Source organism: Eretmochelys imbricata, chromosome 2 (genome assembly GCF_965152235.1).
Source record: "Eretmochelys imbricata isolate rEreImb1 chromosome 2, rEreImb1.hap1, whole genome shotgun sequence".
In the NCBI taxonomy this organism is placed as follows: Eukaryota; Metazoa; Chordata; order Testudines; family Cheloniidae; genus Eretmochelys; species Eretmochelys imbricata.
In genome coordinates, this window is record NC_135573.1 from 143,903,366 (window position 1) to 143,927,366 (window position 24,001).

The following is a 24,001-nucleotide window of genomic DNA, read 5'->3' on the forward strand; positions in this document are numbered from 1 at the left end:
TTTGATTCTTTCTTTTATACCTCTATAACTAGCTAAGTCATAAGAATACACCTAAATTCTTAGGTTATAGGCCTTTACAGACAAGCCTGAATATCTATGTCCTAACAGAAACTTCCTTCAGTACTATTGTACAAAGTTAAATACTTGAAACCAAAACAAAACACTTCATTTTGAATTGAATTTAAGGTTTAGTTTGACCCTCAAATGATGTATTTTTTTTAAATTTCCCGTTTGCCAAAAATCTCAACAAATTTTGTTTTCAGGTTGATCTGAAAATTGTTTATATATTTTTCTGGATTACAGATTTAGGCACCTGTTTTGGAAAATCTTGGCCTTAACCTCTTTCTGCCTCAGTTTTTCCATCAGGATAATACTGCTTACAAATCTAATAGGAATGGTTGTGTGGATTGTAAACTGATGTTTGTAAATGCTTTGAAGAAGAAACTTGCTCTATCCTATCGTAATACATTGAAAATTAGTAGAGAAATTATTTGCAAGATTTTAATGAAATGTAAAGGTACATTTACACTAACATGGGGAAACTGACAGCTCTTATGTCTTAATTTTTTTTTCTTTTTATCCAAGCCACACTGACCAGCTGAAGGAAAGTATTACAGGAAAAGGCAAAACAGTCTTCATTTTCTTATTGCTGTGAAAACTGTTACACTATGTTCATGTCAGTGGCTGGAGGGACAGGAGCTTTATGATGGTTCAAGACTTTGAGAAGGTTTTTCCAACAAGCAGGTGACTCCATTTTTCCTGTAGAACTCAGCCTGCACATGGTTAATCCTTGCATAATCTCTGATCGACTGCTCTACAAGCTGGTTTATGTGTCTCCCATATTCTGAAGAGGACAAAACAGCAATGGGTCTTGCCAGTTCCTGTAAGAACATTATTTAGATTTTATATTCCTTAACATATAAACACACATTCAAAACAGTAGAGGAGCCACTGCTGTGACAAATATAGATTGCTAGATCTGGTGTAGCAGCTGACGACAAGTGGGCCTTCAGCCTAGACAGAACTGTATAATATGTGTTAGAGCAAGGCACATTTGTTTATCCGACAGACAATTACAGTCATTAGTCTATTGTCCAAAATTCCTGACTGAACTTTAACAATAGTGATAAAATATGAATGCATCACTGAGATATGGATATCTCCACTGAGATGGAGATATGCTCTGAATGACTATATACTGATTACATGTACATACCCATATGTATATCCACACCGTAAACATGTGGAGATAATTTCCATGTCATTAGTTGCAGACCACATAAATTAATTTAGTATGTTTTTTGGGGGCAGTAGCGAGGTTTTATTAGCACACAGTTGGGATGACCTGTACAATGCACTTGTGACTGTGATGCCTGTAATGCTCCCGGCCGGTTTTTGTGCTCTGCTATCTCTCTACACCTTCATGTATTCTGCCCACTTAACTTACTGCAAAAAATAAGTTAATGAAATCTGAGCGTGAAAAAATCAGTTCACTGACTCACCCGTGGTAAGCAGGAGGCTTTCCCTGGTGATTGTAGAGGACTAAGCCACTCATGTCTGTGCAATTAAAGGTCTCGTTTTAAAAAACAATCTTATGGTTATGACGCTAACCTTGTAAATGTGAACTGGCTGTAAATGTAGACTGGTGCAGCATTACCCTCCTGAATCACAGCAACCAGGAGGCTCTGGAGGCAAAAGAGACAGAAAACTTTCTTCCTTCCGGTAGCTACAGTGTGGATGGAACTTCAAATATATGAGATAACTTGTATGTTTGTATGGGGTCTGGCACAGTCGGCCCCTAATCCTAGCTGGGGTCTGTAGGTGCTACTGTAATAATAGAGGGTGATACATAAAGATGGAACCTACAGCAGGGTTAAGGTGACAGCTCCTAATCTGTGTACAAATACTTGATAAATTTGGATCAAGCCTTAGCTACATTAAAACTTTGGTCTATGTACCACTGAAGCAGCTGTGCTCTGCTGGGACAATGCAGATCACGAAGGTCAGCGTCAAACATTCTCTGTTGAGTCAATCCAACTACGGAGTGAATGTCCAGAGGAGATCAGGCAAAGCGGGAGTCTGACCTTTCCTGATATCTAGGAAACACTACAACTCTTCAAAAATGCTTTGCTGACATCATAACATTTCCAACAGTGACACCCCACTTGTACCCCTAAACTCTACCAAAATAAAAGGAAATTAATCTGGGGGAAATACAAAACACCCCCCAACCAGAGTCTTGACCCCAAAAAGAGAGATGAGCCAGCTCCTACATGAAGGCTACTAGGCACTTTGCTTTTGAGGTTAGGTAGAAGCTGCTCAGATACAGAAGAGACACTGGGAGAGTTCCCTGGTCCACCCAGAATCCCATGATTCACAGAGAAATCAGAGGTAATTCTCACAGATCTTAGAGCTTCTGAACTGAGCATTTGCTCTCCCATGCTGGTGTCTGGGCACCCCTCCTCCCAGGCAGTATTAACTCCTACAAGGATCTCTCCACTTGGACATCCTAAATGGTTTCAGCCTAGCTTTGCTCCACAAACTCTACTGTGCCCGGAGAATACAGAAAATATACAGAGGGGAGACTGCTAGCTCAGGAAAATAGGGTGTGTGTGTCTTTGGGTATGTCTATACAGCAGTTGGGAGTGTGCATCCCTGCTCAGGCAGCTGGAAACATGCCAGCGCTGCTTGAGCTAGTGCATTAAAACTATCAGGGGACGCTGCGGCATGGGCAGCAACGCGGGGTAGCTACCCAAGTAGAAGCCTGCCCGACCCCTTGAGTCTGCACTTGGGTGACTAGCCTGTGCTACTACCTGAACTGCACCATCCACACCTGTCTACCCAGTCTGATGGGCGTGACTTTACTCTTGCCCTGAATCTGATTTAGGATACTTTGGGAGCCTAAGTCCCATTTACAGACACCATTGACTTACAAAACTCCTGCTTGGCTGTAGGTGCCTAAACTCATTCAGCATCTAAACTGTTGCCTCTGGGCACATGTCCTGCAGTCTCACTCTAGATGCCTGAGTGCTTTTCTACTGCCTGAGCATGCGTACTGCTTCCTTGAGATAGGTGTCCAAACACCTCTTTCCCACCTAAGCACCAGCTGAGTCACGAACTAGGAAGGATAGACGTTCAGCTGCCTAAATCACATGTGGGGCCCCAAACAAAACTGCTGGGGGGGGGGGGTGAAAGTGGAGAAGGACCTCCCTTATAATCTTTAGCCTAGGGTTCTCAGCCAGGATACAGAAAACCCCAGTTCAAGTTTTCTCTTCCCTCCCACTTCTGCCCCCTCCTGAGGGGAGAAGGGAGTTGAACAGTGAGCTGCCACATCTCAGGTGAGTGCTCTAACCACTAGGTTATAGTCATTCTAACATTCTCTGGCCCAATACATATTTAAGTATTCTGTTGTTTAATTAAAGTGGAACAATTTCCACAGGAGACAGTGAGGAAACCCTGTCTCAGCATGTCCCAGGGGTTAGAGCACTCACCTGAGAGGTAGCAGATCCATGTTTAAATCCTTACTCTTCAAGTGGAGGTGGGACTTGAAGTGGAGGTTTCCCATATCCCAGGTGAGTGCCCTATCTGCTAGGCTAGAGGTTTTGAGTCCCTCCTGTCCCCCAGCTGTGTTGTTTCAGGCCCCACAAACAATTTAGGGAGCCAAGTGCCTATCTGCCCCTATTCATGGATTACTAGCAAAGCAAGGCACCCCTGTGGAGCCTGGACTTAGGCACCTATGTCAGAGAGGGGCAGGGTTTAGCATGCCCCCTCTCTGGTTGGTGTCGCCCATTGGCTCGCATAGGTGGCTCCCTGCCTAGTGTGCTGGCTTTGTGGATCACAGTCTAAGGTGCCTATTATAACAGTTCTTAGGGTACCCAGGACAGTTAGTCAACCTGTTATCTCCTGCCTCTGGTGTGAGGGAGTCTTGTTTCTGGTAACTGGCTGTTAGCTCCCTAGCACCATCAAGCCATTCAAGCACTCTCTTCTAGGCTATGCCAGCCCTGTCTTTGCCTTGCAGGTTAACAAGAGGTGCACCCCAACCCCTGAGTCACTTTGAATTGTTCACCTATGCTATCCTTCCCCTGGTACTGGCTACTCACAGAAATTCCAGATTCTCTGTACCCAAAGATGCAGTGTACCCCAATTTACCAGTTTGACCAGGGATGTTGGAAATAGGAGTACTGGGGGTGCAGCAGCACCTCCTGGCTTGAAGTGGTTTCCATCATATACAGGGCTTACAGTTTTGTTCAGTGGCTTTCAGCACCCCCCACTATAAAAATTATTCCAATTCCACTGGTTTCATATTAAACCACTGTTCCTCTAAACCACACAGCACTTGTAATAAAAAATGTAGTTTTATTTAAGAAAAAATAAAGATGTAACTAAATGGTGAAAACAAGTGGTTACAACACAACACAAAACGAAATCATAAAACACTAACCTGGGTCTACACTTTTCAATAGTTACGTCTACTATATAACTAAGATCAGTCCATTGCAGATCTGGCTGATTTCACAAGAACCAAAATCTAAATGTTCATGAAAGACCCCCACTTGTTAAGGGGTTTCCTCAGTGAATGGATCCAGAGTGCCTTTCCCTACACTCTGTTATTCTGAAACAATCTTTTGTCTTTATTCAGAGCCAGGGCAAGCTCCTGCTTCCTCTATTGTTCTTTTTCACCTCCAAGTGGTTCCAATCATTTGTGCTTGTCTCTGATGGTTTTCCACTGAGTGTTCTGGGATATGGCAAGGGCAGCCAAAAAAACCTGGTATTACCTGGCCAGCTGACTAGGGAGGGGTAACAACTCCCTCTTGCCTGAATGGGTCATCAGTGAGACACACTACCCCGATGACAAACCTTTACTCCAAGTCCATAAAGCATACTTGTAATATAAATACATTATTCCTTAAATATTACTTGGTCAGATATTTCAAAAGGATTATGAAGCTTGACAGGTTACAAGATTTCTGTAGATATCCTAAGTTACTCTTTATAGATAAATATCCTATAAGACACATGTTTGGTGTAGTGAGTTTGTCAGGTCTGAGATAAGAGTGCTTTGCAAAGAACAGTGGGCCACATTGTCAAAAGGTCTCCGTCACATCTCTCTCTCCACATTAATTGTGTTGGAGCCTAGGCACCTAACTCCAGTGTTGTCAATATGAATGAAGCCACTTTAATGTCAGCATATAAACCTTACCTCATCATTAATGTTAAGACCTCGATTGTTTGCATGTTCTCTGTCACATCGGTGGAGTTTTTCATTGTAACCCATTGGCCTCTTAAAAATCGAGTCATATGTGGAAACAATCCCTGTCTTGGGATAAAGAAAAAAAAATGATTAACTTAAGGTGGTGTTTAACAGTGTGAGTTAGAAAATAATGTAGTAGAACTACTAACTGGTGCATGTGCAGCACTAGATGCTGTGAGGAACATCAGTTATTAGCAACATTTGGGGCATCCTTTTGAAATAGTCTGAAGAATTGTTACAATTCTTTTGTGCATTTGGTTTGTCTGTGAAAAATGTGAAACTAAAACAACTTCCACGGTATATGAAAAGACATTGCCAGAGGATTTTTCAGAGAATTTCATATCACTGTTTCCCCCTTTGTAATTTATAGTAACCACATGGAAGCTTAAATCAGTTTCCTTATTGAACTATTTTCCTTCAGCAAATGCACACACTTGATTAAAGAGACATTTTGACTGAAGAAAATGAAGAGAGAAAGGCAGCTTTGAAGTTCATTTTGAAAGAAATAGATATTGAAAGTAGCCTGTGAATCAGCCTTTATCTTCAAGTTAATGCATATTTTTGTGTAGCTCAGAAACATACGGCATGAGTAATCTCTGGTTCCAATAATATGGATAAATACACACTTGCCACCTCTCCCAGAAACATAAAAATGATTGTACTTAAAACATCTTTTCATATGAAGAACTCAGAGCTCTATTTAATGAGTGTCTCGAGTGAATCCCAGTCATGCATTGCCTGGTGTACTCAAGACTCACACTGATTGCAGCACTGGTTTTTTATATACAAGAAATGAAGCCTTGAGTCCTTGAAGGCCCAAGGTGCTAAGTAATGCACAATTAGCTACAGACACTAGAGATTTATTATTGTTTACAGATACTGAACTGTATGTTTCAGAAAAAAATGTTTGAGAGAGGAGAGGAAAAGACCTTTTGCAATATATTAATAATTACTGTACTTATGAAAATCATCAAAGGCTCAGCACTTTGACCAGAGAAGATCTCAACCTATCACACTGCTCTTGTGACACATGATCAAAAATCTGAAAAAGTGAAACTTTAAAAACTTCAACCCTCATTTTTGGCTCAGCAGTGATGTAGTTGTAATTAGGCTTGGAAGGATTAGATTTTTATAGGTAAATGCCAGTAAACATCGATTTCACTGTGTACATACAACCTGGCCAAATAAATTCCATCAATAATAACTGAAATTTACAGATTGGCAAAGTAAGAAAAGTGCTGCTTGAGAACTTTACGGTTTGATTTAAGGATATTTACTTTGTATATTTTCATGTGTGAGGTTGACAATTTGTGGCTTTAATGGCTATAAAGTTTTAACTTTTTGAATATCAATGTGAATCATTAAATAATTATCTGACATCCGCCCCTCCAGTTTCCAACAAGTGTGAACATTTACATCAATAAATATAAAAAATGCTTAAACCCCATAATTTTGTGCAACTATGAACATTTAAATAATTTAAAAAATTTAAAAGAAATTATTACCTATTAAACAAAATTCTGCCAGGCCTTATTGTACTTTAGAAAACTGAAGCATGTTCTGATTTTTATATGCTTTTTTTCTATTTTATAACTATTTCTCTGAAAATATTAAAGTCAGAACAGTACTAGATGGTTATAATGGTCCCATTGAAAGGAAACTTTTGGCACTGCCTTAACTATGGTGTCACTAGTGCACTCCTATAGAATCATAGAATATCAGGGTTGGAAGGGACCTCAGGAGGTCATCTAGTCCAGTGGTTCTCAAACTAGGGCTGCCACTTGTTCAGGGAAAGCCCCTGGAGGGCCGGGCCGGTCTGTTTACCTGCCGCATCCACAGGTTCGGCCAATCACAGCTCCCGCTCGCCGCAGTTCGCCACTCCAGGCCAATGGGGGCTGCGGGAAACTGCGCGGGCAAAGGGATCTGCTAGCCACCCTTCCTGCAGCCCCCATTGGCCTGGAGCGGTGAACCGTGGCGAGTGGAAGCTGTGATCAGCTGAACCTGCGGAAGCAGCAGGTAAACAAACTGGCCCACCTTCCCTGAACAAGCGGCGGCCATAGTTTGAGAACCACTGATCTTGTCCAACCCCCTGCTCAAAGCAGGACCAATCCCCAACTAAATTATCCCAGCCAGGGCTTTGTCAAGCCTGACCTTAAAAACCTCTAAGGAAGGAGATTCCACCACCTCCCTAGGTAACGCATTCCGGTGTTTCACTACCCTCCTAGTGAAAAAGTTTTTTTCCTAATATCCAACCTAAACCTCCCCCGCTGCAACTTGAGACCATTCTTCTTGTTCTGTCATCTGCCACCACTGAGAACAGTCTAAATCCATCCTCTTTAGAACCCCCTTTCAGGTAGTTGAAAGCAGCTATCAAATTCCCCCTCATTCTTCTCTTCTGCAGACTAAATAATCCCAGTTCCCTTAGCCTCTCCTCATAAAACATGTGCTCCAACCTCCTAATCATTTTTGTTGTCCTTTGCTGGACTCTTTCCAATCTTTCCACATCTTTCTTGTAGTGTGGGGCCCAAAACTGGACACAGTACTCCAGATGAGGACTCACCAATGCCAAATAGAGGGGAATGATCACATCCCTCGATCTGCTGGCAATGCTCCTACTTATACAGCCCAAAATGCTGTTAGCCTTCTTGGCAACAAGGGCACACTGCTGATTCATATCCAGCTTGGAGGAGAAGGTATTTGTAAGTATTTGTAGAGACTGGTAGGGGCAGTGTGCTGGGAGAGAAGCTGAGCCCTGGTTAGGGGACGGGGCTTCTCTGACTAGGGGTCCTGTAAAGGTAGCCAGCCAGTCAGGCAGCAGCTAGGACAGCTGCAGGGGCACAGGAGCCAGCAAACAGAGCTGTAAACAGGGGAGTTTGAGTGGGAATTCTGTTAGAGGAGAAGGTATTTGACTTAGGTGAGAAGGCGATGACCAATACAGAGGCAGCAGTGGTAGCGACCCAAGCAGTGGAAGACACAATGAAGAGACTGGATGTTGAAGCCGTGGCATGTACATGGTCCTGGAGGGGGTACCTGAAAAGAGTTTTGTCTGCATGAAGTGCCGCCTGATAGAGCTGATAGAAGAAAAGATCCGAGGATTGGAGATGCAGGGGGAAACTCTGGTTGAGTTTAGAAGGGGGTTTGAGCGGATGATGAAACAAAGGCATGAGGAGGCTGAAGGGAAAAGTTCAGACTTACAGATGGAAGCAGGACCAAAGAATTCCAAGGGGAGACTGCTGGGTGAGGAAAGTGGACCGTAGAAGCATGTCACTAAGAGAACCAGGCAGAGGAAAAGATGGGCTAGTGAAGGAGAAATAGAGTTCAGGAACAAGTTTGTGGAGTTGGAAAATGAAGAAGGGGCACAGCAGGTGGTCACTGAAGGTGGAAGGGCAAGGAAGAAGAGAAGAGCAGCTAGTCTGAGGGGAAGAGTCAATGGAGATAACACCACCAAATATGAGCCCCAGGAGGATATGGGATGAGTCACAGAGGATTGCAAGGGACAATAGGAATCAAGAGGATTTGCAGCCAGAGGGAACAGGGGATAGACCAGAGAATCGCACCATCACCAGGAAAAGGCAGGTCTACGTGAGTGGGGACTCCTTACTGAGAAGAATAGAAAGGCCTGTAACCAGAGCTGATCCAGAGAACAGAAGGGTTTGCTGTCTGCCGGGGGTTAAGATATGGGATGTGGAGCTGAGGCTGAAGAGGATCCTAACAGGAGCGGGAAAGAATCCACTGATTGCCCTTCATGTGGGAACAAATGATATGGCTAGATTCTCGCTGGAACTTATCAAGGGAGACTATGCAGGCTGGGAAAGATGCTTAAGGAAATCGAGGCTCAGGTGATCTTCAGAGGGATTCTGCCTGTTCCTAGTGTAAGCAGTGTCAGGATGAGCTCCACCCTGACATCTGGTGGTGAGGTGTGGCAAGTTGTGGAAAAGAACTTCAGGAGCCGATCTCATTTGCATAGGCACACCCACCACGCCTAGAATGAGACCATAGCTGCCCAAATGGTCACTTTGGCTGCTGTGGGATCCCCAGTGTCTCTGTTATTGGGGCAGGAAGAATAAATTGTTATTACCCTGATTATGGGAACTGTGCTTGGAACTGTACGTGGCCTTTTGTTATGATGGAGGGATTCACCATCAACTAAGTAGCACTCGCTAGGCAAGGGTCATGGGTTCCAAAACTGTGTGAAGGGAGAGAGGCTGGGGACAAGTATTAATACTTGGTGGCATGGGCCCCTTGGTGAGGGCCTTACATGCTAATTGCACTTCCTCCTCTCTCCACTGTGGAATATCAGAGCTAATTTTGATTTCATTAGAAGTCTAGTTATAGACTGCTGAGCTCACTTTGGGCTGACAGTGCACTAGCACTGGGGCTCCCCTACTACAAGCTGAATTTACCTAAGAGCTGAAATCACTGAGTGTTGTGTTAAGTAGTGGGGGAGCCTGAAGATATATTGTGGAGCAGTTTGCAGGACGGCTGGAGTGCCTTGCGGACCGGCTGGTGAAGCAGTTCGACATGGAGCAGTTTGTGGATGGCAGGAGCTGCTTGTGGGCCGTGGAGCTGAGCGAAGGAGTTTGTGGGGCAGCTGGCGGAGCGGAGCGCAGCTGAGCGAAGGAGTTCGTGGGGCAGCGAGCGGAGCGGAGCGGAGCTGAGCGAAGGAGTTCGTGGGGCAGCGAGCGGAGCGGAGCGCCGCTATGGAGCGGTCAGCTTCAGATCATGTAAGGTGCCTCTTACCCCCGTCCCATTTCCACCCAGGTTGGGAGGTAAAGCTCTGCAGATAAACTTTCGAACTCTGGGGCTGCCCTGACCAGGGACAGAGACTTTTTGGGGCATTGGACTTTTGGGACTTTGGGTGATTTGGGGTTGCTGGACTCAAGAACTAAAGGGAAAAGGGCATGCCCCAATTTGCTTGGGGTGGGGTTTTTTTGCTCATGGGTTGTGTTATGAATCCTGTTGGTGGTGTTTCCCCAACATAATGCCACATTGTTTCTCTCTGTTATTAAAAGGCTTTTGCTACACTCAGACTATGTGCTTGCGAGAGGGGAAGTATTGCCTCTTGGAGGCGCCCAGCGGGGTGGTATATATTTGTCCCAGGTCACTGGGTGGGGGCTCGAGCCAGTTTGCATTGTGTTATTGGAATGGATCCCCTAGATATTGAACCCGGCCCTTGTTGCTGCCAACTCTGACGGGCAGAAGGGTTACACTAGAGAAGGGCAACAAAGGTGTGACAAGATTATGATGATCAACAGATGGCTCAGGCAGTGGTGCTATAAGGAGGGCTTTGGGATGTATGGCCACTGGAAAGCATTAATGGACAGAGGACTGTTCTCTCCTTTTCTTTTTGCGAATACAGACTAACAGGACTGTTACTCTGAAAGCTGTTCTCTCAGGATGGACCTCACCTGAGTAGGGAGGGAAATAGACTTCTAGGATGGAGGCTGGCACAACTGATTAAGAGAGCTTTCAACTAGGAATTTGGGGGAGATGGTTGGGACATGTCCAGGTAATCTCCATGCTGGATTTTAACATTGAGAGGGAAGAAAATGAAGTAAGAAAGGATACAGCCATGCGTAGGAGAATGGACATAAGGAGGAAGGGTAGTTTAGATACCAGTCTAATAGGTGGTACTGGCAATAGAATGGTTTCAGAGTAGCAGCCATGTTAGTCTGTACCCGCAAAAAGAACAGGAGTACTTGTGGCACTTAGAGACTAACCAATTTATTAGAACATAAGCTTTCGTGAGCTACAGCTCACTTCGTTTGATGCATAGAATGGAACATATAGTAAGATACACACACACATACAGATAAGTTAGAAGTTACCATACAGACTGAGAGGCTAATTAGTTAAGATCTATTATCAAGAGGAGAAAAAAACTTTTGTAGTGATAATCAAGATGGCCCATTTAGACAGTTGACAAGAAGGTGTGAGGATGCTTAATTTAGGGAAATAGATTCAATATGTGTAATGACCCAGTCACTCCCAGTCTCTATTCAAACCCAAGTTAATGGTATCTAGTTTGCATATTAATTCAAGTTCAGCAGTTTCTCCTTGGAGTCTGTTTTTGAAGCTTTTCTGTTGCACAGTTGCCTCCCTTAGATCTTTTACTGAGTGGTCACAGAGGTTGAAGTGTTCTGCTACTGGTTTTTGAATCATAACATTAAAAAAAACACTAGAAGAACACTTCAACCTCCATGGCCGCTCAGTAAAAGATCTAAGGGAGGCAACTGTGCAACAGAAAAGCTTCAAAAACAGACTCCAAAGAGAAACTGCTGAACTTGAATTAATATGCAAACTAGATACCATTAACTTGGGTTTGAATAGAGACTGGGAGTGGCTGGGTCATTACACATATTGAATCTATTTCCTTAAGTTAAGACACCTTCTTGTCAACTGTCTAAATGGGCCATCTTGATTATCACTACAAAAGTTTTTTTTTCTCCTGCTGATAATAGCTCATCTTAGCTAATTAGCCTCTCACAGTTTGTATGGTTTCAGAGTAGCAGCCATGTTAGTCTGTATCCGAAAAAGGAAAAGGAGTACTTATGGCACCTTAGAGACTAAGAAATAAGGTGCCACAAGTACTCCTTTTCTTTTTACAGTTTTTATGGTAACTTCTAACATATATACACATACAGATAAATGTTCACTTCTATGCATCTGATGAAGTGAGCTGTAGCTCACGAAAGCTTATGCTCTAATAAATTTTTTAGTCTCTAAGGTGCCACAAGTACTCCTGTTCTTTTGGCAATAGAATGTCTCTTTACCCAATTAGGCACAATGTGAGCGAAGCCAAACAGCAAAAATTAAGATGTTTGTACACTAATGTGAGGAGCCTAGGTAACAAAATGGAGGAACTAGAGCTATTGGTGCAGGAAGTGAAACCAGATATTCTAGGGATAACAGAAACATGGTGGAATAGTAGTCATGACTGGAGTACAGATATTGAAGGGTATGTGCTCTTTAGGAAAGACAGTCATAAAGGCAAAAGTGGTAGAGTAGCATTGTATATCAATGATGAGGTAGAAATAAGTGTAAAGAAATAAGAAGTGATGGAATGGATAAGACAGAGTCTGTCTGGGCAAAAATCACATTGGGGAAGAAAGCTACTAGAGCCTCCCCTGGGACAGCACGTGAGGTATGCTATAGACCACCGGGATCCGATTTGGATATGGATAGAGACCTCTTTAATGTTTTTAATGAAGTAAATACTAATGGGAATTGTGTGATCATGGGAGACTTTAACTTCCCAGATATAGACTGGAGGACAAGTGCTAGTAATAATAATAGGGCTCAGATTTTCCTGGATGCAATAGCTGATGGATTCTTCACCAATTAGTTGCTGAACCAACAAGAGGGGATGCCATTTTAGATTTGGTTTTGGCAAGTAGTGAGGTCCTCATAGAAGAAATAGTTGTAGGGGACAACCTTGGTTCAAGCAATCATGAGCTAATTCAGTTCAAACTAAATGGAAGGATAAACAAAAATAGATCTGTGACTAGGGTGTTTGATTTCAAAAGGGCTAACTTTAAAAAATTAAGGAAATTAGTTAGGAAAGTGGATTGGACTGAAGAACTTGTGGATCTAAAGTTGGAGGAGGCCTGGAATTACTTCAAGTCAAGGTTGCAGAAACTATCAGAAGCCTGCATCCCAAGAAAGGGGAAAAATCTCATAGGCAGGAGTTGTAGACCAAGCTGGATGAGCAAGCATCTCAGAGAGGTGATTAAGAAAAAGCGGAACGCCTACATGGAGTGGAAGATGGGAGGGATCAGCAAGGAAAGCTACCTTATTGAGGTCAGAACATGTAGGGATAAAGTGAGAAAGGCCAAAAGACATGTAGAGTTGGACCTTTGCAAAGGTAATTGAAACCAATAGTAAAAGGTTCTCGAGCCATATAAATAAGAAGAAAACAAAGAAAGAAGAAGTGGGACCGCTAAACACTGAGGATGGAGTGGAGGTTAAGGATAATTTAGACATGGCCCAATATCTAAACAAATACTTTGCCTCCGTCTTTAATGAGGAGCTTAGGGATAATGGTAGGATGACAAATGAGAATGACGATATGGAGGTAGATATTACCACATCCGAGGTAGCAGCCAAACTCAAACAGCTTAATGGGACTAAATCGGGGGGCCCCAAATAATCTTCATCCAAGAATATTAAAGGAACTGGCACATGAAATTGCAAACCTATTACCAAGAATTGTTAATGAATCTGTAAACTCAGGGGTTATACCGTATGACTGGAGAATTGCTAACATAGTTCCTATTTTTAAGAAATGGAAAAAAAGTGATCCGGGTAACTACAGGCCTGTTAGTTTGACATCTGCAGTATGCAAGGTCTTGGAAAAAAATTTGAAGGAGAAAATAGTTAAGGACATTGAGGTCAATGGTAATTGGGACAAAATACAGCATGGTTTTACAAAAGATAGATCGTGCCAAACCAACCTGATCTCCTCCTTTGAGAAGGTAATATTTTTTAGACAAAGGACATGCAGTGGATCTAATTTACCTTGATTTCAGTAAGGCATTTGATATGGTTCCACATGGGGAATTATTAGCTAAACTGGAAAAGATGGAGATCAGTATGAAAATTGAAAGGTGGATAAGGAACTGGTTAAAGGAGAGACTACAAATGGTCATATTGAAAGGTGAACTGTCAGGCTGGAAGGAGGTTACTAGTGGAGTTCCTCAGAGATCGGTTTTGGGACCAATCCTATTTAATCTTTTTATTACTGACCTTGGCACAAAAAGTGGGAATGTGCTAATAAAGTTTGCAGATGACACAAAGCTGGCAGGTATTGCCAATACAGAGAGGGACCGGGATATCATACAGGAAGATCTGGATGACCTTGTAAACTGGAGTAATACTAATAGGATGAAATTTAATAGTGAAAAGTGCAAGGTCATGCATTTAGGGATTAATAACAAGAATTTTTGTTATAAACTAGGGACGCATCACTTGGCAGTAACAGAGGATGAGAAAGACCTTGGAGTATTGGTTGATCACAGGATGACTATGAGCCGCCAATGTGATATGGGTGTGAAAAAAGCTAATGCAGTCTTGGGATGCACCAGGCAAGGTATTTCCAGTAGAGATAAGGAGGTGTTAGTACAGTTATACAAGGCACTGGTGAGATCTCATCTGTGGAATATTTTGTGCAGTTCTGGTCTCCCATGTTTAAGAAGGATAAATTCAAACTGGATCAGGTACAGAGAAGAGCTACTAGGATGATCCGAGGAATGGAAAACCTGTCTTATGAAAGGAGACTCAAAGAGCTTGGCTTGTTTAGCCTTACCAAAAGAAGGCTGAGGGAAGATATGATTGGTCTCTATAAATATATCAGAGGATAAATACCAGGGAGGGAGAGGAATTATTTAAGCCCAGTACCAATGTGACACAAGAACAAATGAATATAAACTGGCCATCAGGAAGTTTAGACTTGAAATTAGACGAAGGTTTCTAACCATCAGAGGAGTGGAGTTCTGGAATACCTTCCAAGGGGACCAGTGGAGGCAAAAAACATATTTGGCTTCAAGACTAAGCTTCATAAGTTTATGGAGGGGATGGTATGATGGGATAGCCTAATTTTGGCAATTAATTGATCTTTGAATATTAGTGGTAAATATGCCCAATGGCCTGTGATGGGACGCTAGATCGGGTGGGATCTGAGTTACTACAGAGAATTCTTTGGCTGGTGAGTCTTGCCCACATGCTCAGGGTTTAGCTGATCACCATAATTGGGGTCAGGAAGGAATTTTCCTCCAGGGCAGATTGGCAGAGACCTTGGGGGGTTTCGCCTTCCTCTGCAGCATGGGGCACGGGTCATTTGCTGGAGGATTCTCTGAACCTTGAAGTCTTTAAATCATGATTTGAGGACTTCATAGTTCAGACATAGGTCGGGGGGTTGTTACAGGAGAGGGTGGGTGAGATTCTATGGCCTGCGTTGTGCAGGAGGTCAGACTAGACTATCATAATGGTCCCTTCTGACCTTAAAGTCTATGATTCTATGATTCTCATCCACTGTAAGCCCTAGGTCCATTTCTGCAGAACTGCTACCTAGCCACTCGGTCCCTAGTCTGTAGCAGTGCATAGGATTCTTCCGTCCTAAGTGCAGGACTCTGCACTTATCCTTGTTGAACCTCATCAGATTTCTTTTGTCCCAATCCTTTAATTTGTCTAGGTCCCTCTGTATCCTATCCCTATCCTCCAGAGTAGCTACCACTCTTCCCAGTGTAGTGTCATCTGCAAACTTGCTGAGGGTGCAATCCATCCCATCCCTCCAGATCATTAATGAAGATATTGATCAAAACCAGCCCCAGGACCGACCCCTGGGGCACTCCACTTGATACCAGCTGCCAACTAGACATGGAGCCACTGATCACTATCTGTTGAGCCCGATAATCTAGCCAGCTTTCTAGCCACCTTATAGTCCATACATCCAGCCCATACTTCTTTAACTTGCTGGCAAGAATACTGTGGGAGACCATATCAAAACCTGTGCTAAAGTCAAGAAATAACACATCCACTGCTTTCCCCTCATCCACAGAGCCAGTTATCTCATCAAAGAAGGCAATTACGTTAGTCAGGCCTGACTTGCCCTCGGTGAATCCATGCTGACTGTTCCTGATCACTTTTTCTCTCCTCAAAGTGCTTCGAAATAGATTCCATGAGGACCTGCTCCATGATTTTTCCAGGAACTGAGGTGAAGCTGACTGGTCTGTAGTTCCCTGGTTCCTCCTTCTTCCCTTTTTTAAAGATGGGCACTACATTAGCCTTTTTCCAGTCATTCGGGACCTCCCTGATCGCCATGAGTTTTCAAAGATAATATAATGGGGTTATTCAGTAAGGGAAATATGTTACTTGGTGTTCAAGAGGAGGGGCTGTTTTGTTTTTTAATCTATTCTCCCTTTCACTTCTCAGAGGCGATGAGCCTTGCAGAATTCTAGGTGGTGATTTGTCCTCTCCATTATTATACTTCACTATAGCTTTTCCTTTGCTCTCCATATTTTATTTAGAAGCCAAGTAAAGATCTACCTCATGCTGGTTAAAAAGAACTACTGCATTATTCACTGACTCACTACATCAATGAAGAAAATTCAGCCTCTCTTGGATTTGAAGGTAGACAACCAGCCTATTATGTTTAACTGTAAATCTGTCCTAGATAAACTGTTTTGAGCAGTTCTGCCAGAATTATACCAATTACATTGCTGTGGTTACAGATCCTTGTTATCACCTGGCATGTCAAGTCCCACCTAGTTTTGCAATGTCTGGCTGGTTATTTTGTCTGCAGATACTTTACTGATATTAATGGTAGTCATTTCTATCAATTGCTAAATGCTAGAATAGTAGGCCTGTATTTTTAATAAACCAGTCAAAATGAATGAATCATGTAAAATGGACAAGCAATCCATGTCTCAGGTGAGCATTTCCTATGATCTGGCTTAATAAAATCAAGCACTTATAAATCACTTTGCAAACATTAATTAAAGTTCACAGCATGCCTAACAAATAGGCATGGGGTACTTTATAGATGGGGAAATGAAACACACACTGTTTACATGAATTTGCCCAAAACCAGAAAGGGAGTCATTGTCAAAAATGGGATTAAAATTAAGGATTTCCTGTCTTCCAGTCATGTTCTCAGGCCACTAGCCAGTGCATCTGTCTACCTCAATCTCTGAATTACATTTGTTTTTAACACTCTCTGTTGAAATAGTCAATAAGCTTACCCCAACAGTCAGTCAGCTTATTCCTCACAGTCACCCAATGCAAACCTCAAATTTGTCATGTCTTTTTAACTCATGGTCTAATAATTCCTTAGTTATGCAGACCCCTGGGTCACATCTATGCTTTTTTTCCAGGTCATTTCTCATGCTTATTCCCATGGTGCTATCCCAGATGAGAATCTATGAAATAGCTGTTAACACTTTTAGTTTTTATTTTATTTTTATATTATCAGAGTGGCATCTTGTAACACTCCCAGATTACCTGGTTTGTAAAAGTGACTTCATATTCTAAACAAAGCTCTGCCATATGGCAGCTGATCAACGTGAATTTGATATAGAATTTACAATGAGACTTTATCAGCCATTTTTGGAGCTGCAGCCTCACCTTGGCTTAATGTTGTTGTTCTCCCTTTCTTTCTTTAATCTTTTTAGCACAGCATTAACTATTCTCATTCACAATGCTCATTTGGCTCTGGCACTACAGTGCCTTTCCTGGGTAACTCTGAAACCTGCAGATGAAAATGAGCAATGTCAATGCGGATTATTTTAACAAAACCATCCAACCAATGTGGCAAGTGGATGGGCTGTGGTGATCTTTGTCAAATGCATTAGATAAGTGAATTGTAAAATTTTGGATTGAAATGAGCAATTCATTTCACACACATGATTAAGCCACACTCAGACCATTGCAGCACTACTGACCTATGCTGAATGTGAACCAGGAACAGAAGTGAAAGGTTCTATATCCTGTTACTTAGCTGTGAGCAGGTAGTACTTTTATCCTACTTCATATAAAATCTTCACAGTCAAACTTACCCCCTACCTAGGTTTTTGTCTTTGTTGGTGACTCCAGTAATAATAGATCATAAATCTCAGTCTAAGATTTCTCCTCAGTCTTGGCTGCTCCTAGAGTTTCCTACAGCACCTTGATAACTCTGCTTCTCCTTCTTGCTGAAAGTTAAGCCTCACCTGTCCTAATGAGTAAGCAGTATTTACTCAGCAGCTTTATGCAGTATTTTAATTCCTGCTAAAAGAGAGAGTTAACATAAGAGTCCTAAATCCCTTTGCTGGGTAATAGATTTGGCCACCTCATCTTCAAACTCTTAGGCACCTACAAAATCACTGAGATTCACAAAGTTGGAGTTAAGCACTCAGGCTTCCTATACAACAAATGGAGGCAGACAGGTACCTAAGAATGGATTCACAAAAAGCCAGCATGCCAGACGGCTTCCTGCCTAAACTAGCCAATGGGAAATGCCAAGGAGAAAGGCACGTGCTAAACGCTACCCCTCTCAGGCAGGTCAGTGCCTAAGGCTATGTCTACACTTAAAACACTGCATCGACTTAGCTGCAGCTGGGCTGCATTATAAACTTCAGTGTAGACATGATAGTGATGGGAAGTGTTCTCCTGTTTGCTTTAGTTAATCCATGAGAGGTGGTAGCTAGGTTGACAAGAATTCTTCCATTGACCTAGCGATCTACATGGGGATTTAGGTTGTCTTAACTACGTCGCTCAGGGGGTGTGAAAAATTCATACCACTGCACCGTGTAGCTGTATCAGTCTAATTTTCTAGTGTAGACCAGCCCACCGGTTGGAATGGAGGGAGGCACTCATCTCTGCTTGGGATTCTCAGCTATGAACCCTCTCCTGGAGTCAGATGCCTCTTGCAAGAAGCTTGTGGAGGGGGAGGCCTCCATAACTTCCAGTACAGTGGTTAGGGGACTCATGTGGGATATGGGAGACCCCCAGTTCAAATCCTACTGCCTGAGGGGGAAAAGAGATTTTAACAGGAATCTCCCACTTCTCAAGTGAGTGCCCTAACTGACAGAGTTTAGGTGCCTACAGGGTTTGATGGCAGCTGAGTGGGGTGTTTTGTGAATACCATTGGTGCCTAAATCTGGGCCTACGTCTCTTTGTGAATCTAACCTATAGTAGTAAAGTTAACCATGTGCATGAATGTTTGTAGAATCAGAGCCCTACTGATGTTGAACTATTTTCCACTTCTGAACCAATATGGAAGCTATTTTCTATTTCAATCTCTGACAGCACAGACTTCTCAGCAGAAATTGGACACCTAATCTGTGCCAAATATAGATAGCACTGAGATATTTTTCAATAAAATCACTATCTGAAGTATGTTTAGAGATTTAAACAGAGGACAAAATTCTGTTTGTCAATTCAATATGTTTTGTTGAAATTCACTCCAACTCCTTTCTGTATCACTTTTCCCATCTAGAAAATGTGGGTAATACCTTTCCTCCTCCAGTAGTGTTGTCAAAATTAATTACACTCCACAAAGAACTTTGAAAATGAAAAGTGCTATGTAAGTGTTAAAGTGGACTTTCCAGCATAAGGCAAAAGTGTGACAGTCTCATTTGGTTGATTTGTGTGCCTTTAAAATATTGGCATCAAATTTCAGACAGTTGTGTTGTCATCATGTCTATTGTGACTCAGACCAACCCACCCCAATTTTATTAAATGCAAATACATGGTCCCAGATTGAATTAGTCTGCATAAAAGACTGCCAAAAAGCTGAACTTCTTATACACGCCCTTTATTAATTTCGCTAGGGCTCAGTAAATCCCCATTTAACCACTTTTTTTCCCTAGGCTGTAAATTATACTCTAAGGAGCAAACAAGATTTTCCAGATGCTGAACATCCTTGTTGATATTAATTGCTTTACTTCGGAGGAATGATGAGTGCTGACCACTCAGGGGCCCAGGCTCTGCAAATTAAAGATTTAAGGGTGGGGAGGGAAAGCCAAGAATGGATTTTCCTCTCCAGGTGAAATGTACAAACATCTACTTACTTCCTTGCACATCCGTGCGTGTGATGTTTCTCCTGCCCCCGGCAGCCTCTTCGCTTTCACTCCCATGCGCCCTCCTTTTTTTTCCCTCCTCTTTTCATTCCCTCTCCCCCAGTCCCGCTCCATGCTGTCCTCTCCGCGCCCTGCCCCGCTCTCCTCCCCCTCACCTTGAACTCCTGGTGGAAGTAGCTGTGCTCCGGAGGGTCCCTGCGGCCGGGCGGGGTGTAGCTGAAGACGGACAGGGCGCAGAGCGGCAGCTGGTGTTTCCCGCTTGCCTGCTCAGCTGCTTTCTCCTCCCGCTGCCCGTCTGGTTCCGTCGCCTCCTGGGTGCGCGGCATCCCGCGGCCAGAGCCCGGCCCGCCTGGGGCACAGAGCAGGGAGGCCCCGCTGTTGCTGGTGTTTCTGCGTCCCGTGGTTACTAGGAAACACACTGAGTATCCAATTGTGAGGTCACACAAAGGGAGCGGGAAATGAGAGGCGCCGTGCGCCACGTCACAAGCTGTAGGCGTGTTGGCACCAAAGGCAGGTAAGTTGTGCCCTGCAAAGCGCTCGCAGGGTGGGCGAAGTTTCCCCCCATGTGTTCATTTGTCCCTCTACAGCCCAGGTGGCTCCATAGCAGGACGCCCCCTTCTGGCTCCCGGCCTAGGTGTATTTTTGACAGGGTTTCATCCTTTCAGGTAATGTGCTGAAATAGCTCCCGCATGCTCAGATATGGGAAGGACATGGAAAGAGCCCCTGTGTCTCAAGCTCGCCTGTCAGGTGGGCTCCCAGTCCCCCTACTCTGGGTTTGGACTGTGCTGTGCGGCTCCCACTTTCCACTTCACCGATTCTGTATTTGGCCAGAGGCTCGCTGTGGGGAGGCGGTTTGCTAGCGTGGTAGTTCTGTGCAGGGATCTGTGGTGCAGGCTTGTTGGTTTTTAATTGTTCTCCCCAGTGACTGGTGCATTGGGGTGCGGTTGCTGGTCTTGGCCCTAGAGTTCAGTTGTTGCACTGCTCAGGAGGTCAATGTTTCTGATTCTGAGGAGGAGTGAGATATAGGAGTGGATCATGCCTTTATTTGGATTTAATGTTTCCTAGGGGAGACTGAGCATCTGCAGCTTTGGCTGAGATGGTACCAATCATTTCTTTTCTTTCTGTGTATGTATGTGGGGGGATAGCTGGGGGGAAGGACAGCTCAGTGGTTTGGGCATTGGCCTGCTAAACCCCATGTTGTGAGTTCAATCCTTGAGGGGGCCATTTAGGGTTCTGGGGCAAAAAAAAAAAAAAAAATTGGGGACTGGTCCTGCTTTGAGCAGGGGGTTGGACTAGATGATCTCCTGAGGTCCCTTCCAACTCTGATATTCTATGTGACCTTGAATAATGGACGATCCTGCATCTTCCCCTGCGTGTTCCTCAGTGACTGATCCCCCTCTCTGAGGAACTCTGCAGTGCATTTGGGCCATATCAGTTAGAGCACACAGCCAGAGCAGTAGAATAGGTCCTTAAAAGGTCATAAAGTTTCATTTACACCCATGTTTAAATTCCCTTTACCCTGCGAGAGCAAAGTGTCCTATTAGATATGAGAATTGGGCCTAACTTCTTTGCTTTCTAACTTGTGTTCGATTCTCCTCACTCAAATTGGGCACCCAAAAAATTAACTTCTGACTTAGTAGCAGTTTACAACCACTTCACATTCATTTTGTAGAGAGATAAATTTAATAATTTTATTAAGATAATGTTGAAGTAAAAAGAAAACGGTATAGAGTTTAGGCCTAGAAGTTTTTGGTTATCAGGGAATAAGGTACAGATTATCAAGGGGTGCAAAATTTGGTTTAGGAGCGGGTGGCATAAGGAATACATAATCTGCAATCTCCCCGATTGGGGGTAAAAGTTTAATGGGTCAAAGTACAGACATTGAGATATGGGGGTATGTTGTCCATATAATGGCTATGTTCAGGTGTGGAGTATAATGAGCGGTTATGATGATGAGGATGGATCTACCCTCATTTGGTGGGATTTAATGTTCAATGAGTTTATGGTCACAGTTCATATGGTCCAATGGAAAAAGTCTCTCAGTCCCTTTCCCATAGTTGATGCACAATGTCGTACCGGCTTACACCTCCTGGTACTGTCGGTGGCCGGTGATGGGTTTGATGTAGATGTCCCTGGACCATTGGATGGTGTCCGAGACCATGAGGCGCCGCATGAGCCGTGAGTAGCGTCAACCGATCCCACAGGTCCGCAGCACATGCTCGTTGCAGGGGTCCCAAGCGCCCAGGGCTCCGATGATCAGGGCATCCATCTGCACCTCGTAGCCCTTCGCTCTCAGGGTGTCGGCCAGGGGGGCGTAAAGGGGCAAGGCAATGGAGAATATGACCCCATAGAACAAAGTGGCAGATTGATCTGACAAGGACTCTGCTGTTGTGATTTTTACTTTTTAAAATATTCTTATCTGTGAGCTCCCTTTCTGACAAGATACAAATCATTATAACTCTGTTCAGTAGCGTACAACACAATTCAGCAGAAGAGTTCATCAGTAAAGTCCCTAGAGAGGAACTTGTTAAGCAAATGGTAGCATTAGAAGCGCAGAAAAGAACAGGAAGACTGACACATGGCATTTAGGGACATGATGAGCACTGATGAGAATCATAAGAACTCTGATCTCGCTACCAGAAGTAAACTGAGCTGTCATAAAGTAGTAGTAGTAGTCATCGTGGCACTGATGGCGGACAGCTAGCCTGCTTGTCAGATTAGCAATTCAACCTTGGTAGGAATCATGTCCTTGATTTCTGGCCTCAGTATCTATCAGATGTCCAGACACTCCTGGTACTCAGCCAAGCCCTGCATTAGAGAAGACTTCCTAGCAAATGCTGCAACTGGTCATTCAGGTGAAGAGCTGGGAAGACTCTGACTAGTTTTTGAAGGTGACTTTTCCTTCCTGCCAGCATAACCTCTATCTTACTCAGTTTAAACTTGAGCCAGTTGTTTCACAGAGGTGCATATTTCCTCTAGACCATTGGGCAGCTGGGTGATGGCAGAATGTATGTGCCCCAAAAAAGAAGGAAACAGTAGAGAAGCTCTAGATGAGATGGGAACAGTAGAGTATCAGCAGTAGGGTTGAACAAATGTTTTATAGGAAATTTGACAAATTTCATCTCTGTTCTGTTCATCAGTTATCCACAAACCATTTTTAGAATGTTCTGGAATGTATTTCTTGTTCCAAGGGATTCCATGAATAACTTCTATGACTGATTCTTGGTGTGTAGATTCAAGTTTGTGTTTAGTCAGCATCTGAACCTTTTTGTTACTTTGGACTGCTTGCTGTTTGTGTTCCCTGACTTAGATGAGCATAACTCTGCCCCACAAACCCACTTCACAGACAATCATGTTCACAGGCTGAAATATGGGGCTTGGGAATCATTCAAAAAAAAATTTCCCACAAAACAAAACTTCTAAAAACTATTTGTTCAGTGTCAATTAAAATGTTAATTTTAATAAAACTGAAATGGTCTCTTTTGATTTCCCCATTTAAAAACATTTTATTTGTATTTAATTTGATTTGATGTTTTAAAAATAGGGCCTAATACTTTATTTTATATTACATTCTAATTTAAAAATAACTTGGTGACTGGTATTCTACTTGGCAGAATTCTAATTGATTTGGCAACTGGTACTTGGTTTGCTCAATTGGTATTCTAACTTGCTATTTGTAATGGGTATTCTGTTTGGTAATTTGTATTGTAAATGGCCCAATAATATAAAATAAATTTCAAAACAACATTTTGAAAACAAAATCAAAATGTTCCATTCAATAAGGTCAACCTTACTGGGATGCTTCATTTTGATTTTTTTTTAATGAAATGTTATTGAAATTCATGCAGGACATTTTCATTTTGACTAATTGACATATTGTAATAGAAAAATGTTCCCTTGGTAATATTTTTGACCAGGTCTAGTCACGAACTGTTTTTGTCAGATTTTATCCTACAGCATGTGCAGTTGCTGATTGATTAAAATATTCTTCCACCACATTTCTACCCATCACAGGTTGCTGCTCCCCTTCCCCCTTAACTTCCACCCCCAATTAAGCATTTTAAAAAACTTAGGAAACTAACATACAAAAACTTGATTGTGAATCTGTTAGGGTTGCTATACACACACCATATGTGACAAACCCACAAATGCAAGGAAATAAAAAGTGAAGCCTCCTAGCAGTATATACTATCTT

The 24,001-nt window shown here is 43.0% G+C and overlaps 1 protein-coding gene across 1 annotated transcript; it reads right to left on the minus strand.

The window, feature by feature from the left end:
- Positions 1–701: 701 nt before the first annotated feature.
- Positions 702–20,132, minus strand: CFAP90 (cilia and flagella associated protein 90). Its single transcript, XM_077808710.1, has 3 exons — positions 19,962–20,132; positions 5,201–5,317; positions 702–881 (listed from the first exon to the last, which is right to left on the minus strand). The coding sequence occupies exons 1-3, from the start codon at positions 20,130–20,132 to the stop codon at positions 702–704; spliced, it is 468 nt and encodes a 155-aa protein (XP_077664836.1).
- Between the last annotated feature and the right edge of the window lie 3,869 nt (positions 20,133–24,001).

Coding starts and splice junctions, on each gene's coding strand:
- CFAP90 (XM_077808710.1), bottom strand. CDS start 20,132: ATGCCGCGCACCCAGGAGGCGACGGAACCAGACGGGCAGCGGGAGGAG. Junction 5,318..19,961: donor ACTTCCACCAGGAGTTCAAG/GTGAGGGGGAGG, acceptor CTTTATCCCAAG/ACAGGGATTGTTTCCACATA. Junction 882..5,200: donor GTCTTAACATTAATGATGAG/GTAAGGTTTATA, acceptor ATGTTCTTACAG/GAACTGGCAAGACCCATTGC.